We start from the raw sequence: 25,892 nt of genomic DNA on the forward strand, positions 1-25,892 counted from the left end.
AGTAAATTAAAATCATGGTCAAATATCGACATAGCAGGTTGCTTTCTTTTAGATTTTGGATGGAGGTGAAATCATTCAGTGAAGCGCCTGAAGGACTGGACCGCAGGACTGACGGCACCCCAGTCGCCAGGCTTGCGGTATTCCCCCTTCTCCAGGAAGTATTGCCGTCCGCGGTAGTTGGGGTGCTCGTAGAAGACCCACCAGCCGTCGAACACCTTGCAGGAGTTGACCTCCCTCCAGCGGAACTTCTCCAGTAGAGAGGGGCAGTCCTCTGTGGCCTCGAAGGCCTGGCCCCCGAAGTCGGCCTTCTCATACAGCTGCATCTTGTACAGGGTCCCACTGGTCTGGAAGGGGACGGGAGGAAGCAGGGGAGGTGGTGACAGGGTTAAAGTGGAAGAAGGGTGGAAAGGGGACGCAGGTGGAGAGTGGTGGTTAGTGCAGGGGGTTGGGGTAGAGTCGGGAGGGGTTGTGGGGGAAGAGAAAGGGAGAAGGGGAGATATGTAGGGAGATGAGATGTGCATCTGACAAAAGGAAAATGTTTGTAGCATTGCATGTATAATTAGACTCATCATGGTTATCTGGTGTGACGCACCACATCAATCAGATAACTGACTTCTGTTGCTGCATTTATAAATAGCACAACACTGCACACATGCTCGTACTAACAAGATTGATTTTTGTATGAAAGTGAGGTCCCTGATTCTGCCTGCAGGCTGTGGGTCGGCTGGACCGAAGCCCGATCATACAAATAGACTGAGCCACGTATTGGTCTCCATCGACGAAGCCCTGCAGTCACTGGGAGCATCAACACCATCCCATGACCTCTGTGCTGTGCCTGTCAGTGTGTTCTACTCTCCTGCGCTCACTGTGGCTTTTATCAGCTCACTCAGACAGCCTGAGTCATGCACCTTAAGTTCATAACCCACACAGAGCTTCACACCCAATCCTTCTGTAGGTCAAATCTGGACAGGTTAGTGCACGCAGTGTTCCACACACTCAGTGAAATAGGTCAGCAGTGCAGATCACAGGCGACTTACAAAGTGGACCATCTTGCAGGAGCTGAGGCGGTCGTTGAGGCCCATCCAGCGCTGGTACTCTGGGTACTCCCCCCTAGTCAGGACATACTGGTAGCCCATGTAGTTGGGCCGCTCGTACACCACCCAGGCCCCACTCTCAACCCGGATGGAGTTGCAGCGGCTCAGGTAGGCGTGGAAGTCCGAGCAGTCGCTGTCGCACTCGTAGCGACGGCCCTGGAAGTTCTTGTCCTCATAGAAGACAATCTGGGGGACGACACATGGGAGTCTTAGCTCTCTTCCATATTTCACATTGGGTGGTTCATCTCAGAGAGGTCAGATATTTCCTGAGCAACCACACAAACTTTACAATAAGCTTTTCTGACTTCATAAAGGCTTGAAAAGCATTCTTTTGGCAGTGTTTTACAGCAGATAGTGCAGCTTTAAGTTCAAGCTGACTGAAGCCATCAGCACCTATACCTGTCCAGTCCTGTCAGCAACACTCGCCTCACCTGTGAACCAGTTTAAAATAGGTTCAAACCCCAGTAACACCTCCAGAGAGGGTCACGTAAGCAGCCGTAGCCATGACCTAAAGCCACACAGTCATACTTCAGCTCCATGCCACAGTGTTACCTGACTCTATGTCAGTGCCAGTCCCACTCTGTCTGAACTCACCCTGCCCATCTTGATGTAATGTGTAGGATAGCCTTGGTGATGGCGGTGGTGGTCCTTCCCCTGAGGTCTCGATGTTGCACTGTCCCCTCTCCGGTCCCTTTTATATCCCCACTTCCCCACATTTATAAACAGCAACAGTGGAGGCAAAAGGGGAACAATCGCTTTGTCATGAAAATGAGATCCAAAAATTGAGTCAGTGATTCTAGTGCTATTCAGTTTTTCCAGAAAAGCGAGGAAGGATTACGGCATAATGGCCGGGCATGGTAAGCGTCCATTGACCCCACTTCTGTACTGGCTGGGTCCAGTGCCCACCCCTCGCTGCGGCTCTCGCACCGTGCCATGTGTTACACATGCCAGCTCCAGCAGCTTGCCCCCACCTGGAGAGGACCTGCCAGCTCATGACTTATTCTGCCTTATGGATGAATCCAGACAGAGCAGAGTCCACAGGTGGAGGAGGTGCTCAGAAATATGTCAGAAGTAGAAGCAGCAAAACCACACAGTAAAAATACTCCATTACAAGTAAAAAGTCCTCCGTCAAAATCTCACTGAGATTAAAGTGCAGAAATATTAACAGCAAAGTTCACTTAGAAGGATCAAAAGTACTCTTTCAGAAAAAAAGCCCCAGTGGGTGATATTAATGCTTATATCTTATTATATATTGAATTATTATCACTAATGCAGCCATTTAAAGCAGCATTTTATCATAGTTTTTGGTCCATGTGGAACTAATTTTATCTATTTTACATACTGTAGGGTTGTGCGTAACAGCAAAGTAAGTTGTATCTATAGTGGCAGAGTTCTGAGTGTATTACAGAAATATAAAGTGGCACAAAATGGAAATACTCAAGAAAAAACACCTAACTTAAGGTTTCACCCAGTGATGGAAGCAGAACGCACATCTTTAACTTAACCAAAAGTAGCATTGGTACAGTGTATAAATACTGCATTCAAAATCTGAAGGAAAAGTTCTTAAGTGTAAGCATCAAAATATACTTAAAGTACCAAAATAAAAGTACTTATTGGATCATAATTATTTATGCATTCATGTGTTCATCACGTTCATGTTGCAGCTGGTAAAAGTGGAGATAATTTTTTATATACTGCTGAGTACCTAACACAACAATAATAATACATAATAATTTGTAAGTTGATTATATTTTGTATTAGTAATTTAAATCTGCAAATTAACTAATGCCAAAGAAATGTAGTGGAGTAAAAACAGGGTGTCTACAGGTATCTTACACTTAAATTTAATCTATTTTAAGACCTTCTTAAGATTATTTAAAACCAGATTTTTGGACAAATCATCTTTTTCTTGTTCAGGGGTAGGTTTTATGTGGGTATATAATCATTAGAGTGAGTTAGGTTAATCTACATTTGCCAACAGGTAGGTGAAAAGTAAAAAGACTATTAGGTTCAAAGGTTTAGAGATTTGGTGCATCAGACACTTTGGTGCAGAAGAGCGTGACTTATTTTGACAAAATGAAATTAAAAGATGGATAAATGAAATTACGTAAAATGTTTGTGGCAATTAAGACCTTATAAAATCAAATTTAAGGCTATTCAATGACTGTTCTGCTGCCCGGATCAACCCACACCAAATCATCCGACCACATCACCCCCATTTTTATCCAGCTGCACTGGCTTCCTGTTCAGTACTGAATTGACTACAAAAACCTTCTGCTCACTTTCAAAGCCCTCCACAGCCTAGCTCCCACTTATCTCTCTGACCTTCCCCAGGAGTACGCCCCCTCCCGCTCCCTGCACTCCTCCTCTGCTGGTCTCCTGACCATCCCCACCTCACGCCTCAGCACCATGGGTGCCAGGGCTTTAAGCAGCACCGCCCCCAGGCTCTGGAGCTCCCTACCTCCACACATTCGACAGTCTGACAGCATAACATCCTTTGAATCCCATCTCAGAACCCACCTGTTCAGACTGGCTTATGCACCTGAACACAGACTATTATATTATCACAATACTTGAGTCACGATACGGTATTATTACGATATCAAAAATATTGCGATATTTTGCAATTCATTACATTTTTTTCAACTGTAAATCGTCCTAAAAGGAAAACTTCATCAACAAATGTTTCATCTAATAACGTACAAAGTTTTTAATATGTCCATCTCACTTTGATAATTTTTCTTGCAGGAAAATGTTTCTGTTGAACTGAAAAAGTCATTTATTCTATTACTCTAGAAGGCTATCAAAAGTTTAATCTGTATGTGTAAAATAAGTAATTTCTACAATAAAAAAATGGACACGTGGCACAGTGTATAGATAAGATGTTGCCACACAAAAATATTAATATACTATGCTGTATTGATTTTTTCCCCACTTTACTTTTGGTCGAAATGCTCTGAATGTTTCAAACTAAGGTGCAGAAACCCGTGCTGGTTTTGTATGTAGGTGGAAAATGGGAATGACATGTAGTGAAGTTGAAGTAAAAAGTAGAATAAAATGGAAATTCTCGTGCAAATACCCAAAAATTGTGCTTAAGTGAGTAAATATATATCAGTATGTTCCACCACTGGCAGTGTTGTGTTATGACAGATGCAATAAATAGTATTATTTCTAAGTATTATTGGAATTCAAACATTTCACTGTATTTCTTTGGTACTCTGGTGAATCTCATCAAGAATCAAGAAGCACTTTGTGTTGCATTCTTAATGTATGAAAATCGCTATATAAATAAAGTTTGATTTGATTTGAAGAATTCCCATTAAATTTAGAGCACATTACTGTGATATATATTACATATTACATCAGGGTACCCACCTGAAGTCCCCACTGAACCCCACCCCCTTCCCCAGCATGGCTCCAACTATCACTAACACCACCAAGTATGTGTTATAATATTTGAACAGTTAAACTCCACCTCGATTCAAGTTCGGTACGTTTTTCTCCAGACTAGTTTCCTCTCTCATCAAGATGTCTCTCCCAAGCTTTGCCTTCCCTATGCTCCATCTTATTTTCCTATCCATTAACCTTAACGCTTTAGCTCCCACTTGGGAACCCTCACACATCTCTCCTGGTCTCAAATGTATGCATCAAGGGATTGTCATAAGTGCTATATCATAGACAACTGGATTTGCTTGAGTTTCTTGAAGACGTTTCACCTCTCATCCAAGAGGCTTCTTCAGTTATAACTGACTGCCATCGCAGAGGCTTTAAACTCAGTGTGGGTGTGAACACTTACAGAGTCGCTGAGGTCACCTGTGAGGCGTTCACCCAACCAGCCATCATGTGTGTTGTTAGGGTTGGATGGGCCCAGGTGAGAAAGGGTGTTAGGTCGTCTGGGGAGGGTTCCCAAGACTGAAGAAGCCTCTTGGATGAGAGGCATCTTCGAGAAACTCAAGCAAGTCCAGTTGCCTATGATACAGTACTTAAGATCACCGTGACCTGTCTTTTGTTATGGAAACTCCAAATAAAAACAGTTCAAATAAGATCACCACGACCTGGGTAAAGACAGAAAATAAAAAGCAGTTTTATTTTAGTGAAAAACTTTATTCATTTTTATTCTTTAAACATTCATAAACTAAGTTGTGCTCTTCATGTGGTAACTGCATAGAGGTGCATGTGTTCAGATTAAATGTTTTCAGCAGTGAGGCATTTAACTGTGTAATCACCATGAAAATAAAAAGATACATAACTAGCATTTTCATAACATACAGCAATATTCTCTGACGTGTAACAGCATTTAACAGTACCTTTTTAATCAAGTCTAATTTCCCTTAACTTCCTACAACTAATTCAAAAGCTGCCCTGAAGACACATGCAGTGATTCTGTTGTATGTAATGTATGTCCCAATCTGCGAAAGCTCGACCGTTAGCATGTTGTAATGAGTGAAAGTGTGGAAACAGGAAGCTACTGGACTGAAGTACACTTCAAGGTTTTAATGCTAGAAATGGTTCTGTAGGCAGGGTAGATTAATGACAAAATAATCTCACTATAATGCTAAAATATACAAATTAATTCAGATGCATTAATATAAAAATAAATATTTAGACAGTATCTGGCAACCCAAAGTGTTTTAGCCTCATTTGGCAGCTGTTTCAATCGTACTGATTTATACTGAAGGACCAGTCCGCACAGCAGTCACACATGTCAGAGCAAACATCTGTTTTTGACAGCTGGTGACAACCCCCAACATGAGATCAATAACTGGGCCCGGCTCCTAACATTCAGCACATGGAGAGCGGAGTAGTTTTGTTAACTTACTCTATACTTACAGTTTGGACGGTGCGTTCACAAACCTACAATAAATTAATATTCCTTCCTCCAAAATGGAAAACCCTTGATTGCTAATAAAAGTTCTACGACCTGAGCTAATAACTGTAGGTGCACTAACACGTCCTTAATACCCAAAGTGCTACATTTATTTAGTTTCTATATCCTCCATCGTTAAATGCATGTTAACCTTCTTTTTTTATTATTTTTATTTTTTTAAAAGAAAATATCATATAGGAAGATTTCACTCCCCAAATTATCATTTGTAAATCAATTAGTCATTTTTGTGTTGCATTACATTTGTGAAGAAAACTTGTTTTTTCTCGTCCGCCTCCAGTGAACAAAACATCCAAAAAGGCAAACGTTCCTCATGAACTGAAGTAAACAGAGATGTTTTAACAGCAAAACTACATCAAAACATCAGTTTGCAAACTCTCACAACTCGTGTAGTATAACCCAAGTCTCATTTATCCAGCCATATGCTCAGTACTTCCCTAACACATGCATTTTCATTAAAAAAAAATCACGCATGGACGAGAAGTGTGCCTGAGCGCGCTCGTGCATTTGAGCTCAAGTGGCCCGTTGGTGCTGCTCAGGCTGCTCAGAGCGCACTACAAGTGTTTTAAACTGTAATGTTTTTGTAAAAATGTGTGTGATTGGGAAGTCCTGAGTATATGACAGGAAAAATTAGACTTGATTATTCTGCACGAGTTGTGTGAGAGTCTGTAAACTGATGTTTTTGATATCGTTTTACTGTTGTTAAACGCTGTCCCCGTTTACTTCAGTTTATCAAGAATTAATCTTCGTTCACTGCGGAGGGATGCGAGAAAAACAAAGTGTTCTTACCAAATTACACGTAACACGGTGAATAACTGATGTACAAATCCTCCTTTTGCAGGTGAAGTATTCCTTAACGTTTAAGCTCCTCTAATGGTGTTTAAATGCAGACTCCACAACATCCAACCATATTATGATGAGTTTTCTCAAGAGGTGAATTTCCGCTCTCAAACTGTGGCTTAATGTACATTTAAGAGCTACTGATGCTTTAAGAGAACAGCATTTTCTCAGCTGCACCCACTTTCTTTCTGACTCCAAAAAAAGGACAATTTTTTTTTTTCAAAATGTCCCTTCTGAAAGCCTGTGGTGACATCACAGATGCAACACCCTGTGTGTCTACTGAGAGGTGCCTGTGATGTTGTTTTACCACATGCCGATCCACTCCCTACTTACGTTAAAGACTTAGCTGCCTTGTTTTCAGAAGAACTTGTAGAGCAGCTCATACTGGCCTCCCACTCAACAACGAGTGGGACCTGAGTTGCAATATAAGCTGAATCAGCAGCTCCAGACTCACCACAGTAAAATGTCAGTGACTACAAGCACACTGTGCAATACTTGCAGTTAACATACTCGTCTGTTAAGCATGTAGCCTGTCTGTGTATACTGTCATGTTACCTTCATGTACAGGTACAGTTATTCTGCTGGCTCAGACCCAAATAAGACAAACCCAACGACTCAACAAGCCATAGGTGACTGTCCCGCTGCCTGTCCAGTCCTTATATGTTTGTTGTCATTAACTCGGGCTGTGTCTCCTGCAGGCCCGTTGGAGTCCTTCAGAGAGGCCATGGTGGGCGGGATGAGGCTGTCCAGTTCCTGCCTGTGCCCCGCCTCCAGAAGCCACTCGTGGAACTTGACCTCCACCAACTCCTGGAACTGCCGCTTCTGCTCCCTTCAGAACGAGAACGAGAAATCGGTTACAACAGAGAAACAAAAGAGGTAAACCACAGAGCAGTAAAAGTTGCAATATAAGAGAGAAACTGATATTAAAATACCGTAATAAAGAAATAAATAAATCATGAAGTGACATCTCTGTTGCTCCCTGTGCTGTCAGGGTCAGGTAGAGAGTGGAGCCCCTCCAGCAAGTTTTCTGACACCAAATCCATCAGTGAACTCTGTAATATCTCTCCAGCTGAGTGGCTAACTCACATCCTTATTGATTTTTGGAACGGCTGTGCTGTTACACTTTTCCACTGGGTAAAATAGCATACTGGATAGCAGAATATAAAACCTTATTTTACACATCAAGGTTTATTTTTGCCAGCCAACCACGGTAACATCGGCACATACATTTGTTATTTTTGGAGGTCGACCGTTCATTAGAGCACCACTGGAATACATACCATTCAGTTATTCACTGCACCACAGTCTCAGAGCACAGAGTGTATTTGAAGCACAGATGGAGAAGCAGAAAGTCAGGCGCGGTGAAAGTGAAACATAACCATTGCAAACAAACTTAGTTCCAGATTTAGAGAGTTAGCTCCTAGCTACAGCGGCACACTTTAATCAGCACTGACGTTGTGCCGCAAGTTTTGTTAATGCGTGAGCGGAGATAGCGGTCAAATTTGGGCGATAATACTCCACCATCCATTTGCAATTTGATGATTAAAAGGAAGGCAAAGAAGAGACGATTTAAAAAAAGTAAAAGTTTGTAAGTGTAAAACAGCAGTGCATGATTTGAGACAACACTACCCTACACTGAAGTGTACTAACAAAAGTACGCAATTTGAGACTCTATTCCTGTTAAATAGAGCGGTGCAGGAATGAGTCCTTAAACCTGGAAATGAGTTGGCATGTTAGCACTCCAAGGTCCCTCGCCTCAAAGTCAATAGGCTTTTGGTTGGAAGCCTGACATAAGGTCTGTGGTTAACACGCGGTAAAGAGACTTGTACATGTTGTTCTATGACACAATATACGTAAGTAAATACCCCACTTGTGAATTTTGAAGTTTTTATGTGTCTCAAAAAAAGACTGTAACTTGCAAGTAGCTAAATAAGACTACAGAGGTTGTCACCTAATCCAGCTTCATAGCTTCGTTGTGGCGGTGACGTTAGCTTTTTACTTTTGACAACTGCATTTACATGTAAAGAATCATAAAAGTGGTGTTCATTTGTGAAGACTATCTTGCTGAATACAATGGGAGAGCATCATAAACTTGGCACAGAGCTTTTTTTCTGCAGTTATCAAAAATCCAGTGGAAAAGAATCCAACAGGCTTTTTGTCGAGGGAACCAGGGTGATGTTAGTCTGGCTCACCGGATGCAGACTGCGGCTATAAGCCTGCCACTGGCTGGTTATTTAGAGCGACGTGCTCCCCTCTTCCGCTATCTGCATGTTACCGTTTTCAAATCCCCTTCACTACAGGAGACAAAAACCTCTGAGCAAACAGCCTACACACTGAAAATGACACGTTTTGATGAAGACTGAATCGTGCAATAAGGCATGGCTGCTTTGTTTTTGGGCGTGCAGTGGTTAGCGCTGTTGCCTCACAGCAAGAGGTTCCAGGTTCAAACCCGCCGGTCAGCTGGGTCATTGTGTGTTTGCATGTCCTCCCCATGTCAGTGTGGGTTTTCTCTGGGTTCTCTGGCCTAATTAGTGACTCTATATTGTCCATAGGTATGAATGGCTGTCTGTCTCTATGTGTCAGCCCTGTGATAGTCTGGTGACCCGTCAAGCCCTGGCTGGGTGAGTGGCAGGTACATGCAAACTAAATGCAAACTTGGCCTACAATAAACATCAGCCCTGCACCGCTGTGTTACTCCGCTCATTAATAATGGTGTGTTGAGAGCATGATTTTCCACTCACTTGTTTAGCCGGGCCTCCATCACAGTCTTCTGCCAGTTCTGTATCCTCTTCTGCTTTTCATCCAGTGCCGCCTGATACGGAGGCGGCAAACCCCCCGGCACCTCACATGTGTCGCCCTCCATCTGGAAAGGCACAACCAGCGTGTGGAACTCAGCTGGGGGCAGCAGGCGGTAGCAGGCGGGGTCCGGGTTGGATGACACGTTGAGCGAGGGGTTGACGAGGCCCTCAGTCCCCAGGAGCAAAGGTCGATCCCAGACGTTGGGGACTACAGCCAACCCCACGCTGGCCATGTGATCCTCCAGGGAGGGGTAGAAGGTGTGAAAAGGCCCCAGTGTAATGTCTGTGTTTCCAGGTAGGAGCAAGGGGCGGGTGGGCGTCAAGGCGTGAACAGTGCAACGTGAGGAGGCTCCGATTGCGACCCTTCCGGCCACACACACCACCCGCAGGTTCTGGCAGCTGTGGATGTGGACGCTGGTCTCGACAGGACCCAGAACCACCGTGCAGTCACGGCATTTGTCCACGCTGACTGATCTGAAGGAGCAGACGCAATAAAACCCATGATATGTGAACTGTGTCCCTTAAAGTTCATAACACAGCCTGATGGACGCAAACCTTACCTGAGAGGTGAGAGAAGGTATATGAAGGCATCTGAGCATCTGTGGATTTTGATGTTGGCACCAGTCAGCCTGTCTGAGGTTTTGGCCAGGGTCTGTTTGAAGACTTGTGACATCAGCACCATCTTGCTGCCAGGTGGAGCCGTGTGGGTGTTTCGGGCTATCTTGGCTCTCTTCATCGCCCCCTCCACTAAAAAGCACGATTGAATAAATGCAGGAAGAACACACACACACCAATACATTACCGTATTCCCGACTGACCTGTAATTCTTCCCCCTAAAAATGACTGAACAGATTTTTAAGAAACTGCAATATAAAATCTAACTGGATACCTTGTTGAGCCCAGGCGAGTTTCTTGCCTGAGCGCAGGCAGGCCGTCATCCCAAACGGGTTGAGCGTGAGGTTTTGCTGGAGACACGAGAGCAGCTTGTGCAGGGGGAAAGAGCGGCTGAGTGTGGAGTAGCCGGCTCGTGTCTGGAGCGGACCTTTGGTGAGCAGCCGGTGGACAGGCTGAACAGCTCTGCCATGGCAGGCCGAGCCCTCCAAGAGCAGACCCAAGCTCCTCACAGCCTCCAGGGATATCTGGAAACACACAGCTGTAAAATCAGCTACAATGCATCATGTAATATGAGTGGTAATTTGCTTTAGAGGTTCATTTCAGTCAAAATTTTAAGACGCACCGATGATTGTATCTGAAAACATGTTGGCTATTCTGAGAGCAAAGATTTAAAACTATGGCATCTGTAAAGCCGAGAGAAGCTGCAGCTTGTGCACGTTATAAAAGGTTGATTGCTTTTCATAAACATATTTATTTAACAAATTTTTGGATCTCATCAAATCTTTTGTTGGCATGTCAGACAAGTTCACCAGGCTCAGCCTCTCAGCGACTGACAGGGTTTTAGATATTGTATTGCGGTGACGAACTTTTCAAGAAGGTGGTTGAAGGAATAAAAAAGGGAGGCTGCGATTGCACGTTAGAACACGTCTGCCACCCGTGGAAAACTTTGAAAAAAATCCTATTTTGATGCATCAGCAGCTCTGTTCCACTTTCCCAAATTTTAACGTGATAAACGACATGTTAGGGCACATTAATCAGAGTGTGCACAGCTGCACATAAACAGGAATATTAGAGGAATGTTGGTTTTCATTAGCCATGGAAACAACTTTGCAGGAATATTTTCTTTTTCAGAGTAAGGGCAAAAACCAGAGTATTTTATGCATGTAAACATCGTCACTGTCAGTTGACACAAAGTAATAAAAATATAGATGATGCGTTTGTTGCTGTCTTCAGACCTGACAGTCTCTGAGAGCCTGTCCCGACTGTGACAGCTGGCCTGGCTCCACCAGCAGCTCCAGGACCTCAGCTAGATGGCTTTGTACAAATGACAGGTGGGCCTGATCATCCCAGTTCTGCAGAATCAAACAGAAACAAAATAAAGGACGATGAGTGGCACATCATGATGAACACTGGTGCTTTAAACCTAATAGGCTGTAATTAGAATTACAGAATGCTGCAGAATGTGCAGTTATGCTTTCAGTGTGTCTTTTGTCCTTCACAGTAACAAGGACCTTGTTCTGGGAGCTGGTCTTTGTCTCTCGGTCTGATGGAGACGGGGAGCGAGTGCGATGACTGGGCCACTCTTCACCAATCAGAGAGGTACGCAGAGACACACGGTTCAGCTGCTGGATGTAGAGGAAGAGGAGGAACTGCAGTGTGTCCACAGACAACTGCAGTTAGGAGGAGGAAAGGAAAAAGAGGTGCATGTCAATGAGTAGTTAGATGAATTTAAGAGCAGGGTTACAACAACAACTTCTGCCTGGGGCAAAACACAACAATACAAGCAGCACACTGAAACAAAAGAGGCAGACATGATACAAAAAAGTTAACCAGGACGATGAGATAGCATTACATTCTTGGGTAAACTGAGACATTCACACTCCACCCATTTTCTTTTTTTGTACCTTGTTCCTTTGTTGGTCCAGCTCGCTTTTGGAAGAGCACTGTGACAGACACTCTGCCCACTCCAGCCTCTCCTCTGGAGTGTGACCTATAAGAAGGTCAAATGTCTCAAAGTAGAGCCACGCAAGGTCTTCTGGAAGCTGCAGCTTTCCACAGGCAATGTGCCTCCACATGGGCCAGCCCAAAATGGGGAAGCAGCCATCCCGCGTCCGCACGTAGATCGCCATCTTGCGAAGATAGTGCAGGCTGAGCTTGGAGGAGGGAGCCACCTACAAGTTGCATTAATTACAGTTATTAGACAGCATCCATTGGGCGATTTAATTACAGGAAACAGTGGGGAAGAGTACACTCACCTGCAGGGCTCCCAGTAAGAAAGGTTCCATACGTGGCCATATGCTCACACTGTCTGTGTCCATGTCTACAGAGGAAGATGTGGAAGTCAGACACATGATGGACTGATACGCAAGAACTTCACAGTATACAAGAGTAATGTAATCAAGTCTCTTTTGAGTCACACGACATCACAGAGCATCTTTGGTGCAAGTATTGCACTATATCCCTAAATCAGTGGTTCTCAAATGGTGCACCATGATGCAGATCCAGGGGTGCTGTGGCATTTTGTGATTACCACACATTATTATTGCAATATTCAACTGGGCCTATGGGAAAAGTTATGAGTGAATATTTAATTTGGTTTTTAATCAGTATGTTGTGCACACCCATTTCTTAATAAAGAGCCAAACTCTACTTAAAAAATGTAATTTAATTTAATTTAAAAAACCTTCATGGGAACCTATTTGTCGCCATGTGCACAAGGAAATTATAAGTGTGTGTAACACATCACATTATCTTATATTATTTTCCATTTAAATGGATGTGTTATTGGTGCTGTGATGTAATTTTAAAAAGTTAAAATTAATTCTTGTATCATTTTGTTAACAAATATTTCAATAGGTTCACTATTGTCATTTGAGATTAGTAAATAAAATGGTAAAAAAAAGATTTCCGCACACTTGCATCTATGCAGTGTTTCACTTTATCTGTTAAGCTTTCGGTCTGCTTGACCTTCATCAGAGCATACAATTTTATTAGTGAATAAAAACAAATATTTATGTTGTGATAGCAGTGATAAAGAGTCTATTGTACGCAGATATAAATACAGGTGTACCCTGAGATTTTGGCTTACCCTTCGGTGTACCTTGGGCACAAAACATTTGAAAACCACAGTCCTAAACACTAAATTTAGAGACTCACGATTCACAATTTTTATTCACATGAACATAAAAAATAAAAAAGGAGATGTGAAATGGGACATCCTAATGAGCTATCGAAAGCTTGAGAACAGGGACCCAGACATGATGCAAAATTTATTTTAAAACGTGATTCGGTGAGGAGAGAGCTGAGGAGCAGCTTTTATAAATTACCACCTGTTAAAAGGTCGACCACACATGAGCAGTACAGGCAGGCGGTCCAAAAGTGCATCCGAGGCTCTCTGACTGCAGTTCAAAATCCTTTATTAATACATGGATACGCCAACGTGTTTTGACATGAGAGGTGTAAAATGCAGTGGAAACAGGTGTGCAGTTTAAGAGCTCACGTGAGGGTCATGTGACATAAATGTATACTATAAATAATTAACATATTCAGTAACAAGACAAAAGGTTCAAAGCCAAACAAGAGTGAAATAAAACAAGTGTTATATATTGTGACAAACCTGCACTTTGTAAGGTGTATAACTCATGATAACTAACAGAAGGATTTGACAATATGGATTAAATCAAACCTAAAAGGTTAGCTTCACCCCCTGTAATGTATCATGATAAAAAGCTGTTTGAAAGTAAGTGTTCATACGTCACAAAAGAGGTGTTGATAGTTTCTGGGGTTGTGTTTTGTAATATTACATTATACTGTGGTAAAAATGTTCTGTAATTGTTTCCACACATGATATGAAATGGGAATTAGGTTGTTTATTTGTAGGTGCTGTCAGATTAGGAGATTATATTCTTAAACACTACATTTACAGATTAACTGAGGGGGATCTGTGCAGTGTCTAACACACCACAAATCTGCTGTAACTTACAATGCTCCCATGACAACTAGCACCAGGCTGCTAATGTCACCAACACCTGACCTGGCATCATCACACCAAGTTTGGCAGGCTAACCTGAGCTAACTCAGTCAGGCAGCAGGTTAATGTGCACCAAACTCACTTCCTGTTGTGGTGAGGTGTGACAGGTGAGTTAACGTTAGCTTGTTAGCTGGAGGGATGAGTTGTTGGTCTCTAAGTTAACTTCACTGAGCTAGTTCAGGGCTCAGCAGCTAACTTAGCCACAGTTAGCTCCCCATGCTAACGTCAACAGGACAGGACTATGAGACAAGTCTTACTGTCAGTCTTTGTCTTCGTCCAGGCAGCGCGGTGCTCCATCTCCACGAGTCTCTCATACGTGACGGCAAAGACGAGTCCTGTCGGGTTGTTGTGACTAGAGTCAGACCCGACACTCACACACACACTCACACACACACATCTGCTCTTCTTCCTATTTGGCGCCCTCCTCTCCTCTGACACTGGAGCTGACATCTGTTGCGCGCAGCTCGCGGGGGCGCGCTTTAGCTTCAGCCTGAGCTGACAGCAGTTTGCATACAGTTAGCATAATATGCTAATGCTGCTGTATTTGAATTTATATATCTACATGTGTGAACAGTGGCGGACTCAGGCTGTCTGAGGAGCAGGGGCAAAACAATAAAAAAGGACACCAGTGTGCACAAAGTTTTCCAGCAAGTAGCCTTCATGGCATCATGTTTCCTCAATTCTACGGCTACTGTAGAAAACACTTCATCTCGTTTTCTAAGGCAACCTAGAAGCATTGCATCATGTTCTCACAACTGGAAGGGGACCCCATAGGGCACTCTATCATGTTTTCCCCACTAATTGCCATCCTAGACTGCCTCATATTACGTTTACTCTACTGGAAGGGCACTTCTACATGTTTTCTCTATTTAAGGGCATCCCAGAGGGCACTTTATGTTTTCTCCACTGGAAGGGCACCCTGCAGAGCATTGCATCACGTTTTCTCCACTGATGGGCACTCAATTATTTTTTCTCTACAGACATCTGAGAAGATACTTTATTACGTGTCTTCATTCGAGGGCATTCTAGAGGGCACGTCATCATGTTTTCTCCACTGTTAGAGCGTCCCACAGAGCATTGCTTCATGTTTTCTCCACTGGAATGGCACCCTGGGGAGCACTTCATCATGTTTTCACCATTTAAGGACACCCTAGAGGGCACTTTATTACATTTTCTCTACTGTAAGGGCACCCCAGGGGAAACTTCATCACATTTTCTCCACTGTAGGAGCAATCTGGAGGGCATTTTATCATGTTTTCTCCACTGGAAGGGGACCCCAGAGTGCCCCTCATCACATTTTCCCTAGAAGGCCCTTAATTGCATTTTCTTTACCAAAGCGCATTCCAGGGGACACTGTATCACATTTTTTCCACTAGAAGGGAATCCCGGGGACACTTCATGTTTTCTCAACTGTAAAAACAACCTGGAGGGGACTTAATTATGTTTTCTCTGCTAAAGGGCATGCTAAAGGGAAAATCACATTTTCTCCACTAGAGGGGCACCCTAGAGGGCCCTTAATCGTGTTTTCTCCACCTAGGGGCACTGGGGAGGGCACCTCATCTTGTTTTCTCTATCAAAAGAGCAACCTGGAGTGTGTTTCATCACATTTTCTCCACTGGAAAGGGACCCCAGCACCCTAGAGGATACTTGATCACATTTTATTTACTGGAAGGGCGCCGTAAAGTGCACTGCATTAGGTTTTCTTCATTTAAGGACGTCCTAGAGGGCACTACATCACATTTCAATCTACTGGAAGGGCATCTTAGAGGGCTCTTGATCGTGTTTTCTCCACTAAAGTGCACTTTATTACATTTTCTCTACTGGAAGAGTACCTGGGAGGGTACATCATTATGTTTTATCCATTCAAGGGGACACTAGAGGACCCATAGTTGTGCTTTCTCCAATAAAGGGCACTTCAGCGAGCACTTTCTTATGTTTTCTCCACTGGAGGGGCAGGCTGAGATGTGTTCCTTTAACGGTGGGCGGGGTTTAGACCGAGAGGCGTACACGCCGACATCCAGCGGGCGGGCTCTGTCTGACAGGAGGAAGAAGGCTTGACTGGCAGCCGGGATCCAACCTTCAAAAGCCGGCTGTATTTTCTGTCTGCTCCCTCCCTTCAGGAACACCGGGATCTATGGCTAACAAAGGGATGAACCTGTGCAATGTGTGCTGCCTGCTGCTTTACGTTATCACGGCGGTGCTCGCGGGGTGAGTCGCTTGTACGTGTGCGGTGAAACAGCATCGCCAGGTGGTACACATGTTCCACTGTGATTGGTCCAGAGCAGCTGTGCATGTGTGGAGTGAACGGGAGCAGCTCAGATAACTCCATAATAAGTGTTTCGATGTGTTTTGCTGTTATCTAGCTCAGAGTTCATATTCAGGACTGTAACCGCCATGTTTGGATTGACTAGTTAGCTTGTAGCTAGCTGTTAGCATTCATACCGCTGCCTGTGAAGCTGCACCGGCCGGCTTCCTCCTCCTGTGTCTGTAGCTAGCTAGCTCACTGTCACCAGAATAATTCACCCTGTACACACACAACAGTGTTATCAAGCTCCCGCCGTCATGTGTCGTACATTTTGTTCTCTCCGTGTCGTCCATAACTGTTAACGCTACCTTCCTGTCTGTAGGCGAGACTTCTATAAGATCCTGGGGGTGAGTAAGACCGCATCAATCAGAGACATAAAGAAGGCCTACAGAAAGCTGGCTCTGCAGCTACACCCCGACAGAAACCAGGATGACCCCAAAGCTCAAGACAAGTTTGCAGATTTAGGAGCAGCTTATGAGGTGAGTACACAAACACACACACACAGCTATTGTTGTGAGCTAAAGCTGAACACAGGCACCGGAAACTCATTCAGACTCAACAGATAAAGGTTTTATTTAAATAACTGTCTCTAACTTCACACTGATGTCGTGGGGTTTGTGTGGTAAATGGTGATTGTGTGCGGAACAGCCGGAGGCACCGATACAAAAGACTTTTGTACGTTAGCTGTTTGGTTGTTGTTGGAAACGACACGGCCGCTGTGATTGGTCGATTAGACCGTGTGGCTGCATCTGATTGGCTGTTACGCAGCACAGCTGGTATCCAGAAAAACAAGACGTGGATCAATCGGAGTGGATTCAGATCAGAGCTGCAGGTGTTTGCCTATCAAATGTTCACATTGCTCCTAAAAATAACAGCGGTGGAGTGTAATAAAGTAAATAGATATTGTACTTTTTACTGTGCAACATTTATCTGACAGCTGTAGCTACTTTTCAGATCACAGTCCCTTTCCTGTCAAGTGAAAATTGCATATCTCCAGATGTGTTGATTTTGACTGTTTGTGATAAAGTGAAGGATGAAATAAAGGCTAAATAAACTCTTTAAAAACCCTCCTGGATCAGCTGAAACGCATCGTCACAAAGCTGAGAACAGGGCTGGTTTCTGACGCCATAAAAAGGTGACTTTGTAGAGATATGTGATCGTCACAAGACAGCCACGCTTCAAACATATGATGCTCTTATAGAATATGATACATTGCTGTAGATTAAACTACCCAACAGTGTATAAAGGTGTGAAAATGAGCACAACTTTCAACATCTACAGCAGGAAAATGACACATACGCATTAATGCAGCCTGGCTTTAGTATGAAATATCAGAATCGTCCAATATGGTTTTCCACCACTGAAAGTCTCTGTGATTAGTCATGTGATTGGATATGCAGACAGTGGATACACACATGAACACCTGAACAGTGTGATGTAAATCAGTATGCAAATAATACAGCTTTAGTGAATACTCTATTATTCAAGCTTGTGTAAAAGAGTGCAGGGTATTGAAAGTTCTGGAGTCAGACGATACCTGCATTCAATCTTTCCTGTACCCAGATCCAGGAAAAAAAAAAAAGATTATTTGTACGGTTTTTGCTCGGAGCTAATCACAGCAAGCGTTCTTTGATTTAACGCAACGTATGATTGGCCCTCTAAATCAGCTGCTACAACCCACACAGTCTGTGCTGTGGTGAAGTCAAGTGTGGCACTTCAGCGTGCCGAGATGCCACCAAAACTGAATGCTTCTATTCACATGATGGGTATCTAAAGAAGTTAAACAAAAAGGTATCAAATGAAGTAATCTACGGGGACTGGTATCTGATTTTTTTTTTTAACTACACCCAGTTCTAATAAAAGAGCTGTTTGAGCTTGTGTTTTGTAATGTTGTATTGAAAAAATGTTTGTTTTATTCGTTCCACACATTGTGCTAAACACAGTGTAGACTTTGCGTGTTGTGTGACTGACAGCTTGTATTTTTGTAGGTGCTCTCAGACGAGGAGAAAAGGAAACAATATGACGCATACGGAGAAGACGGACTCAAAGAGGGTCACCACAGCTCACACAACGATATCTTCTCCAGGTGGGTTTCATGAGCTCAGGTGGTTTTATACAGGAGTAAAGTCCAGTGGGGTTCTTTACTGTATGCAGCTGAATGGTTAATGTAAGGTCAAGTTAAAGGGCCAGTTCACCCAAAAGACAAATTTTTCCTTCTCCACCTTGATATATTTGAGATAAATATCCTGTGTGTGGCGGTCACAGCACTGAATGATCACATTAAAAAAAACTCAACAGTGTGTCTTTGCAGAAACAGCATTGTGGTTAATCTGGATAATCCACAGACCTCATCAGGGACAGATTACCCTCGAACTACTTTTTTGTAACATCAACAAAAAATAGTTAATATCAAAGCCACTGACTTTGTGTTCTGTGGATTATTGAGAGTGATAGGTCAAACTGACCGTGTCAATGTGACACTGATTCTGAAAACAAACATTGCTGTTGAATTTCCTGGGGGATTTTTCAGTCCTTTGAGTGGAATAAATTTAACCAAAACTAGATTGAGTCAGATAGAGATAAAGCTCCATAACAATAGTCATAACTGACAAAGTTTTGGTGCGGAGTTATGCCTCAGTGCCCATGACAGCTGTGGCCAGAGGCATTATGTTTTCATTTGCTTTCCCCTTTCGTGAACACGATATCTCAAGAACGCCTTGAGGGGCTTTCTTCAAATTTGGCACAAACATCCGCTTGGACTCAACAATGAACTGATTAGATTCTGGTGATATTTTGGTGATGTAAGGTCAGTGTTATCTAATCATAACACAAGAATTCCTATACTAATTATGATGAAATTTCACATTAATGTCCAACACTATAAAGTAATGACATTTTATATCCAAAGGTCACAGGTCAGTTTCACTGTGACATCATCATGTCATGCAAAAACACTTTTCTGGCTGTTACTCAATGTCATAACTCAATGTATTAATCAAATACTGAATTTGTGTCTCTAATTTTGGGAGTGCATCTTGACACTGTGCTGATTATATAGATCTTCTGTGTTGCCAGGCTGAAGATCTGTGTTTTGCCCCAAAAATACACTTAAACCCTGTTATTAAATGTCCTGTCCTGTGTTTCTGGAGTCTTTTCTACATTTATTATATGATTCTTGATTGACATGGATGTGAACTGCAACTAGACTGGTTGCCGGAGACAGATCGTGAGGTGGTGATTTTAGTTTTGTAATTAAGGTGAACCAGCCCTTTAGGGACATAGGTCTACAAGATTAAATTGTTTTGGGGATATTTTCTACAAACATGCTCAAAAAACCTGGATATTTAATGTATCTGCAATGAATGTTGTGTTTTTGTCTGTACTAAAAGCCTCCTCTGCCTCGTTTCCTTCTCTGTAGCTTCTTTGGTGACTTTGGGTTCATGTTCGGAGGAAACCGACAGCAGCAGGATAGGAACATCCCCAGAGGAAATGACATTGTACTAGACCTGGAGGTCACGCTTGAAGAGGTGTACTCTGGAAACTTTGTGGAGGTGAGGAGCAAATCCTGTTCTCTAAATTGACTGCGCTCATTAATCATATCTGAAGTCTGTGTCACGACTGCTGTGTGTTTGATTGACAGACATTGATGTCATTAAGTTGTTAAAGCTGTCACGCCGCAGCATGCACTGATTCATCATCTGATTTACTCTCTGACTGTTTACTTATTTACTTTTTGTTTATAATCTTTTCTAAAATTGCTCTGTCGAACAGGTTGTACGCAACAAGCCTGTAGCCAAAGAAGCTCCCGGCAAGAGGAAGTGTAACTGCAGACAGGAAATGAGGACGACGCAGCTCGGTCCTGGCCGCTTCCAGATGACTCAGGAGATGGTGTGCGACGAGTGTCCCAATGTAAAGTAAGTCATTGCTTGTAGTTAAACTCTTATTGTTATCACGATTCTGAATAGTGCAGGGAACACAGATTATCTGCAGTGCTTGATTTCAAGGCCCTGATCTCCAGGGCAGGAATTTCACGGGTGTCACGAGAGCTATGGCCATCTCGGCCCCTCTGTCTGGCCATGATTCCCTTGTTAAAATAGTACGTCTGTCAGTCACTGTGGCCTTGGTGCTCGCTCTCTGCCTTTTTATTTTGTTAAATTTGTGTTTTATTTCTCTGAGAGTGGGACACATTTTATGAAAAAGGAATTATTGCTTTTAGAAATTGATCCGTCCCCTTAAGTGAAATCAGAATCATGTTTTTTAACGTACTGCTTTGATGTCCCGGCATGGTGCTTTTGTGCCCTCTAAAAAAAATTGCCCCACTACAGGCCAATCTGTCTTGTCCCTAAAATAATGAAATTTTAGGCCTCGTCCTTTTGGTTCCCAGTAAAATGAGACCTGACCCGGGATTCGAATCAAGCTGGTTCCAGCTTATACCCAGTCTAACTGAGCCTGGTAGGGTCCACCTCTATTGCTGCAGATCCTAAGTCTGTGTCGTATGTCTACCAGCAGAATGTGCATTGATCATAGGATGTGTCATACTTTACTTGTTTCTCTTATTTTTTCTACTGCATGTATATTAATGAGGATAGGCAGAATAGCCTCAGGCCAGATCACACAGAAAGTGTTTTGCTGGTTTCTAAACGCAAGGTGCTCTGCATTGCCTTTTTCTTTGTTTTTTAATATTGAATGCCACTATTAAAAAAAGAGTTTGCTCATCGTCTCCTTACCCTAAACGTCTTGTGTAATCAATCTACTGTTTATTATTCTACTTATCCTGCAGTACTCAGTGTGTAGCTGCTGCCATGTTGAGGCAGAGGGTGCTGTCTGTAGCTCTGGTTGAGGGTGAGAGGCTGTCAGCAGATAAACAGAGATCTGTGTGGGTACATGAGACCCTAAAAAAGAGGCTGGATCACAGGGAGTACCACCAGTTGGTCCAGGAGCTTCTCCTCCATCATGGACGTTTACAGGCAGATTTTAGGACGACTCAGGGGCAGTTTGACAACCTGCTGTTTATGCTGTTTACCACCAGTTTCTCCTCCATTGTTTACGGACTGTAAACTTGTTGTTGTGACCACCACGGAAGGCCCATCTCTCAAATCATCCTATTGGTTAATGGAGAGAAAGCGTGCGGCTCTTTTCGGCTCCGAGTTGAAGTTTTTTCAACTCGAGGAGTTCAGAGTGCTCCAACAAAAGCACGAGGCACCTGGAGCGCAGAAACATGAGGTGTGCAGCAACAAAAAAACTGCAAGCAAAAAGCTTCATTCTCATTAAAAACAATTACAAATCACCGCCTCCAGCTGCTAAATGCTTTCTATCTGAAGCCCAACACCTCTCTGAGTTACACAAAATACATCTTCTAAAATGATCATACAGTTGAATCATCACCTCTAAAACAGCCTCAACACAAAACCTATCATTATAACCTTCATATAGTTAGGACTCACTGCAGGACTGTTGTGTTGGACTGAATTGGTCTTCGCTGGTTTCACAAAATAATCTGGCAGCTGAGTGTTTATTAGAGGTGACAACATGTGTTCTTCTTCTGTGTTCTCCACCACAGGCTTGTAAATGAAGAGAGAACCTTGGAGGTAGAAATTGAACAGGGAGTGAGAGATGAGATGGAGTACCCCTTCATCGGAGAGGGTAAAACTATGTAAAGCTTCATATAAATCATATGTATGTTTATTTTAAAATAAATGTCACCTGTTGTTAACATGTTACATGTGACCACAGGGGAGCCTCACATCGACGGTGAACCTGGAGATCTACGATTCCGCATCAAAGTGTTAAAGTATGTATAAGCCAGATTTCCTGTGTGTCTGTGACTTTCAACAAAATACTTACACTGCAGAACATTCAGTCAGTGACATACAGTAACATGATGCGGGGATGTTTTCTTTGTAGACATCCTGTGTTTGAACGCAGAGGAGACGACCTGTACACCAACGTCACCATCTCCCTGGTGGAGGCGCTGGTCGGCTTTGAGATGGACATCATACATTTGGACGGACACAAGGTTCTGTACATACATGGTGTTGTTACAGAGCTGTCCTGATATGGAACAGTTTTTCAGAGCGCACACTATTCAGATAATTTACAGTTTCATATTATCACAAAAGAGAGGAGTGTGTGATTGAATGTCAGGTCTGTTTTTGCCTGACAGGTTCATATAGTGAGAGATAAGGTCACAAAGCCTGGTGCTAGAATGTGGAAGAAAGGAGAGGGACTGCCGAACTTTGACAACATCAACATTCGAGGTTCCCTCATCATCACCTTCGACGTGGAGTTTCCTCAGACGCAGCTCGATGAACAGCAGAAAGACGGTGAGAATGAAGGTTAAAGGATATTTGTCCTGACGGGATCAGTGCTGGGAAATTATTTCATGCTCTACGTTAAGGTAGAGATGCCAAATGATAACGAAGCTCTGAAGCTTGTTTCACTCCGGTGATGGACATGTTCCAAAAACAGTTTGTCTGAGTTTGTGTCAAACAAAGACAAACAATTGATTGATGGCGTCCGAAGCTTCTGACGTCACTGGTGCTTCAGAAAGCAGCTTCATTTCCTCTGATCAGGCCCGACCCTACACCCACATTTTCTGTCCAAGCCCAACCTGAGTTCAAATATGTTTTATATTGTATCTATCTCCCCCAGTCGGTACAACTCCTGCCATTTATGCACAAGAGCTGCTAGTTTAATTTAAAGAGAAAAAAAGAAAAGTGGTAAGAACCCGACCTGATTCAGGCCCGGGTGAAATGAAATAAGAAATTATGGCCTGGCCCAAACCCGATTGGTCAGGTCGAACCCAATCAGGCTCAGGCAGAAAATCAGAGCTGTAATGGGATGGTTGTCAGGGCGTTCATTTATATATTAATTAATATTTTTAAGTAGTTTCCCAGAGAGAAATGCCAAAAAACTGAAGGTCCTAGCTTCTCCAATGTGACCATTTGATTATTTTTCTTAAACTCATATCATAAGAAGTTTTTTTTGTTTGTTTGTTTGTTATGTTTGTGTTTTAATGTTCAGGCAGACGGGGGAATAACACCTTAGACTCTGTAAACATGCAGTGATCACTTGTCTTTTTTATGGACATTTCATTGACTAAATAATTGTCAAATATTTTAAAAATCATTAGTTGCAGACCTGATTACATTCCCTAAATTTTAACAGCCCATAGTCATGGCACATTTTTGTTGCTCATCTCATACATACATATTTATGTCTATATTTATACAGATATAGATTTTTTTGTTGTTGTTGTTGTCGTTGATGTGTTGCTGTTGCTAAGAGTTGTCTTTGTGCTGTTGCAGGTATTCGAAGTCTCCTGAAGCAGGGATCTGTACAGAAGGTTTATAACGGACTACAAGGATACTGACACACAAACAGACACAGCCTGGACTGAGTTACCTGCCACACACACACCAAACACAGTCACACACACGAACACACACACACACACACACACCGTCAATCAACAGGACCTTGCTCCACAATTCTGGCCAGGGTGTATTTATTATTTTCAGATTGTTCTCAGGATGGCTCGAAACCCAATCTGTTTTTAACGTTCTACATTCTGACGGCAGCGGCACAGGTGCAGATGTTTTATTTGTGTGTATAAATGGGAAGGATGCCATGTCTTTGTTGTACTTTTTGTCCCCACATCTTATTGTAATAAGACCTTTTTGTTTGTTTTTTAAGAAGCAAAAAAAACCAAAACAAATTCACTTGTTTCTACCTGAGTGAAGTTAAAAACAAACACTGTCTACTGACGTGTCCATGAACCTGTCTGGGTGCCACCCACTACATCTGAAGGATGAGCTACTGACAAACTCCACACCTGAAGAAGAAGAAGAAGAAGAAGAAAATCCCCGACAACTTCCAACTAATCAAAAGATGCCCTGTGATTTTTACTAGTTTTATGAATGTACCAGCAGCACCTGTTGACTGACGTCACTCTGATCGTCTCCTCCTCAATAATACTTTGTAAATAAGGAAGAACAAAGCTCATCTGTTTGTTGTGTTTTAGTTTTCCTAATTTATGTTGGCTCTTCTGTTCACATGTTTACAGCAGGAAAGCCGTCCGCATTGCACAAACCCCCCGGTTCACTGAACAAGAGTTGACCTCTTCATGAGACAGTGAAGTTTAATATGTTTGGAGGTATTTGGGCCCTTTGCACATCCTCCAGCACCACCACACACACCTGTGACACTCTCTCTGTCTGGGCTTCAGACTCAAAGGGACTTCAGACCAGGAAGCATCAACATCCACGCTGGGTGCTGCTGCTCCTGAGGGTTAGGTTTCTAATGTGGTTTCAGGATCTCACTTGTCTCTGTTTTTACTATCGACTGCAACGCTGCCTCCCAATGTTCTGAGAGTGTCATGGCCTTAAGGGGATAAATGTACTTTTGACTGACTATAAATAAAGATTTCTACAAATTCTGATGAGATGTCATACCCCAGATTCACCAGCAGAGGGCATCAGAGTCTAGTTAGTGGTCATAAGTGAGTCACCCTGACCTCCAAGAAGCAGGGAATGTAGTGAGTGTAGAGTGGTGGACTTTATTTGTCCTGAATTCAGACAGGTGGCACACTGAGGTCAAAGTTCGAATGTAGCTGTGGAGGAAGAGCTCCCTGAGACGTCTAACATGGAGCAAAAATATCCTTTAATGTGAGAGGACATCAGGTGTTCCTCACTCTTACAGTGGTTTTGGGGAACATATTTGTTTCTGGCTTAAGAAGCACTATGGTAATGTCAATGTGCTGCTTTATTTTTATGGACAACCAGTCTATGTGAAGCACAATTAATGGCCTTACATGTGTAGATTCGTAACCCATTAAAACAGGATTGGTGTGTAACTCAGAGTGTTACCTGTACCAGTAGACTATTTAATTACATGTGTACATAAAATGAGACATGTGAAAAGTCTTTGGCGATTAGACCCCATCGTGATGTCACATATTCCAGGAGGGAAGTGAAGATGTAGTAGATTAGGAGACACACTATGGAGTCTAGACTTTGGTGGTGATGATGAGATGAAGGAGCTGAGGATCTGGGTGTGAGGAAGAGTCCTGGGCTCTGGATGAGGTGACTGGGGTCTAAAATGACAGCTGACTGGAGCAGAGAGGAGACGAGATTTAAACATGAATGACTGAAGGAGATCATGGCAAAGTTTGATTGATTAACGAGAAGAGGGAACATCCATAATCAGCTGATTGGAGAAGGTGGGATAGAGGGAGAACTGTGAATGGATGTAGCAAAAGAAAGTTTTCCTGATTGTGCTTCGGCTGAGCTTCATTTGTTACCATCCACCTTTCTGAAGTAAAAGC

General features: G+C 43.0%; 3 protein-coding genes across 3 annotated transcripts; 1 reads left to right on the forward strand and 2 right to left on the reverse strand.

Moving 5' to 3' along the window:
- Positions 1–11: 11 nt before the first annotated feature.
- On the reverse strand, positions 12–1,697 carry crygs2 (crystallin, gamma S2). Its single transcript, XM_049593978.1, has 3 exons — positions 1,689–1,697; positions 1,038–1,280; positions 12–344 (listed from the first exon to the last, which is right to left on the reverse strand). The coding sequence occupies exons 1-3, from the start codon at positions 1,695–1,697 to the stop codon at positions 72–74; spliced, it is 525 nt and encodes a 174-aa protein (XP_049449935.1). The 3' UTR covers positions 12–71.
- Positions 1,698–5,195: 3,498 nt separating this feature from the next.
- Positions 5,196–14,725, reverse strand: tbccd1 (TBCC domain containing 1). Its single transcript, XM_049593967.1, has 9 exons — positions 14,520–14,725; positions 12,488–12,552; positions 12,137–12,403; positions 11,744–11,902; positions 11,468–11,584; positions 10,507–10,756; positions 10,178–10,364; positions 9,561–10,091; positions 5,196–7,648 (listed from the first exon to the last, which is right to left on the reverse strand). The coding sequence occupies exons 1-9, from the start codon at positions 14,710–14,712 to the stop codon at positions 7,435–7,437; spliced, it is 1,983 nt and encodes a 660-aa protein (XP_049449924.1). The 5' UTR covers positions 14,713–14,725; the 3' UTR covers positions 5,196–7,434.
- A 1,547-nt stretch (positions 14,726–16,272) lies between these two features.
- dnajb11 (DnaJ heat shock protein family (Hsp40) member B11) lies at positions 16,273–25,007 on the forward strand. Its single transcript, XM_049593974.1, has 10 exons — positions 16,273–16,470; positions 16,890–17,046; positions 18,556–18,653; positions 19,986–20,118; positions 20,339–20,481; positions 22,128–22,210; positions 22,301–22,358; positions 22,472–22,583; positions 22,731–22,890; positions 23,875–25,007. The coding sequence occupies exons 1-10, from the start codon at positions 16,397–16,399 to the stop codon at positions 23,937–23,939; spliced, it is 1,083 nt and encodes a 360-aa protein (XP_049449931.1). The 5' UTR covers positions 16,273–16,396; the 3' UTR covers positions 23,940–25,007.
- Positions 25,008–25,892: the final 885 nt, after the last annotated feature.

Source organism: Epinephelus fuscoguttatus, linkage group LG13, assembly GCF_011397635.1.
Source record: "Epinephelus fuscoguttatus linkage group LG13, E.fuscoguttatus.final_Chr_v1".
Taxonomy (NCBI): Eukaryota; Metazoa; Chordata; class Actinopteri; order Perciformes; family Serranidae; genus Epinephelus; species Epinephelus fuscoguttatus.